At 38.5% G+C, this 5,585-nt stretch overlaps 1 protein-coding gene across 1 annotated transcript; it reads left to right on the top strand.

The window, feature by feature from the left end:
• The first annotated feature begins 1,812 nt into the window (after positions 1-1,812).
• LOC141588205 (uncharacterized) lies at positions 1,813-2,883 on the top strand. The gene has a single exon (XM_074409660.1). The coding sequence runs from the start codon at positions 1,813-1,815 to the stop codon at positions 2,881-2,883; it is 1,071 nt and encodes a 356-aa protein (XP_074265761.1).
• Positions 2,884-5,585: the final 2,702 nt, after the last annotated feature.

Raw genomic sequence — 5,585 nt, forward strand, 5'->3', positions numbered from 1 at the left:
AGGGGTTTCCAAGATTGTGTGGATGTGTGTGGTCTTGTTGATTTGCCTGCTCAGGGTGCCTACTTTACTTGGAACAATAAGCATGAGCCTGGGGCTATGGTGTTTAGTAGGATAGATAGGGCTATGGCAAATGATGAATGGCTTGCTCAATATCCTGAGACCATTACTATGTTTCATCCTGAAGGTCTTTATGATCACTGCCCTTGTACTATTAATCTGAGGCCTACTTTGGTGAGAAGGAAAGGGAGTTTTAAATATTTTAATATGTGGGGGTCTGACCCTGGGTTTAGAGATGTGGTGGGCAATATCTGGGGGCAACCTGTGGCTGGCTACAAGATGTTTCAAGTTGTTAAAAAGCTTAAACTTCTGAAGCTACCTCTCAGGCAGCTTAATGGCAATGCATTTGCTAACATTGAAACCACTGCAAATGTGGCCAAAATGTTGCTTTATCATTTTCAGGAAAAACTTAATGCTGATCCTACTAATATCTTATTACAACAGAGTGAAAAGATCTTTGCTCGAGTTTTAAATTGCTTGAGGATGCTAAGCATAGCTTTCTGGCTCAAAAAGCCAAAGCTCAATGGTTTGCTGAGGGTGATGATAATACTAAGTATTTTCACAGCACCATTAAAGCTAGGAGAGTTTCTAATAGAGTACTCAGTATTAATGACATGAATGGCAACAACTGTACTACTCCTGATGCAATTGAACAGGCTTTTATAGATTATTATCTGAACCTCCTTGGCAGCAGCAAGGCAGTAAAGCATGTCCATGTCCCCACTGTGAGGAAAGGAAAGATTCTGAGTTCTGCACAAGGCCTTGATATGTGTAGAGCTGTGACAGTTGAGGAGGTCAAGCTGGCTCTGTTCTCTATTCCTCCCAACAAGGCTCCTGGCCCTGATGGGTACTCATCTCAGTTTTTTAAGGACACTTATGACATAATTGGAGGGGATATTGTAAGTGCAGTCCTTGAGTTCTTTCATTCGGGCAAGCTGTTAAAACAGGTCAACTCTACAACACTTACTTTAATTCCTAAGAAGTCCAGACCTGTTAGTGTGATAGATTTCAGACCCATTGCTTGTTGCAATGTATTATATAAGACTATTTCCAAGGTAATCTGTAATAGGCTTGCTAGTATCCTTCCTGAAATAATTAGTGCCAATCAAAGTGCATTTATTAAAGGGAGGGATATAGTGGATAACATTCTGATTTGCCATGATCTTGTGAGATTGTATAATAGGAGAGCATGTTCTCCTAGGAGTATGATGAAGATTGATCTTAAAAAGGCCTATGACTCTATTGAATGGCCTTTCATCAAGGAAATGCTTCAGGCTTTAGGGTTCCCTGATCAAATGGTGCATTGGATAATGCAGTGTGTTTCCACCCCATGGTATACACTGAGTCTTAATGGTGCTTCTTTTGGTTACTTTCAGGGAAGGAGGGGGATAAGACAGGGGGACCCAATGTCCCCTCTGCTCTTTACTATTTGTATGGAATATTTGAGTAGGGTGCTAAGTGAGGTGACAATGACTATGGATTTCAATTTCCATCCCTTATGCAGACCTTTGCAGTTGAGCCATCTGTGTTTTGCAGATGACTTGCTACTGTTTTGTAGGGGGGATAGGCATTCTATTATCATTTTATTAAGGGCCTTTGCTACTTTTTCCTCTGCTTCTGGGCTTGAGATGAATGTCTGATATATATTTCAATGGTATGAGGCAGGAGGAGATTGATTATGTGATAAGTATTTCTGGGATTAAAATTGGGAGCTTTCCTTTTAGGTACCTAGGAGTGCCTATCTCTTATAAAAGAATGGCAATAGGTGACTGTACTAGGTTGGTGGAAAAGATTATAAGCAGAATCAGAAGTTGGGGAGCTAGGAGTTTGAGCTATGCTGGGAGGTTGATCTTAGTTCAGAGTGTTCTCTCTCAGTTACACTCCTATTGGACCAGAATATTTATCATTCCCTTAACTGTTATTGATAGGGTGGAAAGGATTTGTAGGAATTACTTATGGTCAGGGTCTGACCTTTATTTGAGAGCTCCTGCTGTGGCTTGGGAGAAGGTCTGCCGTGAGAAAAAGTGTGGTGGATTAGGAGTGGTGAGTTGCAGGGAATGGAACATTGCTATGCTTGGGAAGTATGTATGGTGGATTGCAGCTAAGGCTGACCACTTATGGATAAGGTGGGTCAATCATATTTATATTAAGAATCAGCCTTGGATGGATTATAAACCTACCACTACTACAAGTTGGACATGGAGGAAAATATGTCATGTGAAAGATCAGTTTAAGGATGGCTATGTTGGTGGGAACTGGTGTAGAAATCAGGGGAGGTATACTGTTGCAGATGGGTATTCTTGGTTACAGCCTGAAGCTCCTAAGGTAACCTGGTATCCGCTTATCTGGAATGCTTCTGTTGTCCCTAAACATGCGTATATTGGTTGGCTTGCTATGCAAGGGCGACTTTTAACTAAGGACAGACTGGGTTCATTTGGTATTCAGAATGATGGACAGTGTGAGATATGTCAAGCTCATCTGGAGAATCATACTCATATGCTGTACCTGTGTTGTTACAGTCAGCATTGTTGGTCCCTGCTCTGGGAATGGCTTGATTATAAGTTCCCTTTGATTGGCTTATGTGACTGGTTTAGGAGATGGAGATGTAAGACCCTCATCAAGAAGCAGATCATTGCAGCAGCTATTGTTGGTCTGATATATCACATTTGGTTTGCTCGGAATATTTGCAGGTTGGAGGCAAGATTACAAGCACCATGGGCAATTCTTAAGCAACTGAAGGTTGAATTACAAGCTCGATTTCAAAGACCTTCTAAGATTGAGCTCGTGCAAAAGTCTGTTTGGGCATGTCAATTACTAGCAGTTTAGTTTGTTTATGCTTGTAATGTGTATGTCCGTAATGGTGGTGATTTCGATGTAATCCTTGAATGATTATCTATTCTTATAATATATTTTCACAGTTCACCAAAAAAAAAAAGAATATGTGTAGCAGTACACGTATATTTATGGAGTGATTTGGACAAAATTAATTGGAAGCATTTAAACATGATACGATGTTTAAATAAAATTTACACGTATTTGTGCGACAAATATAAGAACCAAACTGGACCCGTAAATGGGACATTGGACCGTGTAAATGGAGTGTAGTGGATGATCATAATCATTTCACTTTACTAGATTTTCTTCCATAAGTTGTCATAACATCTTTTTGCATGTGACAAAAGATTGGACAATATTGAAACAAATCCACTCCTACACACTACTACTCCACCCGTCCTTTTCCCTTCCATATAGACCAACACATTGTTCTATTATTCACTACCTCATTTTGTACACCATTTTGCATGTGTGAATAAAAGGTTGTTGGTCTTTCTCTCTAAAAACCAATAAAATCATTTACTAAGTTGTTAGTAAAATAAATATTATTACTAAGAGTGTTAGTAATATTACAAATATTATCAAGGGTAAGTTTTACAAATATCTAGTTAGTATTTGTAAGATTATTTGGGTGATTTGTTCTTGGGTGCAACTTGAAGGAGACTTTCTTGTTGAAGGTTTTCCAAGGAGGATCATCCATTTCTTTTTAGCTCAAGAACAAACTAGGTAGGTGATCTAGTTTGTGCCCATATTACCATAAAATCAATGTAAGGAAATTGTTTTTCCTTAACTTTCATTTTTATGCTTTTATATTTGCATGCATGTTACATAGATCATTAAAATGATAAATTATGAGATAATTTAATTTTTATTAGAGAGTCTAATATGGATCTATGATCTTTCATGAATGAGAATGATTAACAATAATTAAAGAGAGGATTAAGAAAATTATACCTATAGAGATTCCAAAATAATAATGCAAATAATAATAGAAGTACTTGATGATTGATGGAAGGTTGTCAATCTCCCAATAAACCCAAATGATCTTCTAATTACCCAAAATAAATGAAGAACAATAGAGAAATTAAGAAAAGATTAAGTATTGAGATTTGTATTAAGACTAGATTTTGAGTTGATTACAAGATTAAGGAATGATTACTAATTGATTACAACTTGATGATAATCTAAGTAGTACAAAGGGGTATTTATACTAAAGATTAGGTAAAAAAATTAGGGTTACTAAGGGCTTAAATGACTATTAAGTCCTTAAGAAAAGTTGAGGAAATGCTCATGTCCAAGGAGTTGAGCATCTCCGTTTTGCTGGTCTTGGCACGGGACGAGCGTCTTGAGGATAGGCACGGGTTCCCTATAGTAAGATCCGAGTGGATTTCCAGGGGAGAAGCTCGGATCATCTTGCTTGAGGACGAGCGTCTTCAGCACGGGACGCTCGGATGGTGGGGAAGGGAGATGCTCGGATCATCTGTGATTCGCTCAGATCCTGGGCCAGACAGCTTCTTTTCTCTTCGTTCCTCAACAATCCGCGGGGATCTTGTTGAGGATGCAAGGATCCTTCTGTCATTGCCCAATTTACTTCATTATCTACATAGGCCATCTAGTATTGTCTTCTCCTTGATGCTTGGTCATTAGATGCGATCAATTTAGCTCCATTTTGCCATGTAAATGCAAGGTTTGCACTCCTCTCCTACCAAGGAAACAAAACCTCAAAGAATATGCAAAGTGGGAAACTAAAGATAGTAAATGACCCAATTATGCACTAAAAAGCATAGGAACGAGGTAGATTCGGGGACTAAATGTGCCCAAATATGAGTCACATCAAACATCCCCAAACCGAACCTTTGCTCGTCCCGAGTAAAGAGGTGACAAAAACTAGGACTCTTATTCAAACTAACCTACTAATATAGCCGATGTGAGACAATTAACGGGTCTCACTCCGCCTCTTCAACTCACAACAAGACAACCATGAGGTAGGATACCTTCTTGCAAGGCAAGGTGGGTCTTGCCAAAATGGTGACACATCCAATCATTAAAGCACATAAAACAAGTAATGAATGCATCTACAAAAATGAATAGCCACTTTCCTCATCTAAGTGGCGGAAATTATCTATAAGGGAAATAATCTAAGGGTACACATTCCATTATAGATACAATTTATTCAAGTTACTAAGCCTAGGAGGATACTAATAAATCACCTCCAAGTTGTGTCAAACTAGGGTACCTTTGTCCTCAATTGTAAACACTGGAGGATCGCGGAATTCCCCTTCTTGCTTAAACAAGAAGAAGGGTCGTCCCCTCTCTACCATGCACAAAAGTGGATTCGATGCATAAAGGGATCATTTGTATTTGAGTTTCATATGGGAGTTTGCTTTTGTTGTTGTTTTTCCCCCCAATTTCTTGTGGCATTTGACATTTGAGAACATTTTCTTTTTGCCATTTCTTTGATGTTTGGCATTTCAATACTTGACAATTTTCAACTTTTTGCATTTTCTTTTAAACGTTTTCAAAGTCACCCCACCCAATTAGTAACGAGGGTGGCTTATATTTAAAGCATAGGAGATTTCATTTTTGTTACTCCTCTTTTCTTTGATGCAATTGCAAACTTGTTCTTTTCTTTTCATTTCTTGAACTCAAATTTGAACAATTTTTGTGCTCATTCCCTTTTTGATGACAAAATG

Source organism: Silene latifolia, chromosome 6 (genome assembly GCF_048544455.1).
Source record: "Silene latifolia isolate original U9 population chromosome 6, ASM4854445v1, whole genome shotgun sequence".
Lineage (NCBI taxonomy): Eukaryota > Viridiplantae > Streptophyta > Magnoliopsida > Caryophyllales > Caryophyllaceae > Silene > Silene latifolia.

Bases quoted from the DNA above. Each gene is read 5' to 3' on its own strand.
- LOC141588205 (XM_074409660.1), top strand. From the start codon at position 1,813: ATGGCAATAGGTGACTGTACTAGGTTGGTGGAAAAGATTATAAGCAGA.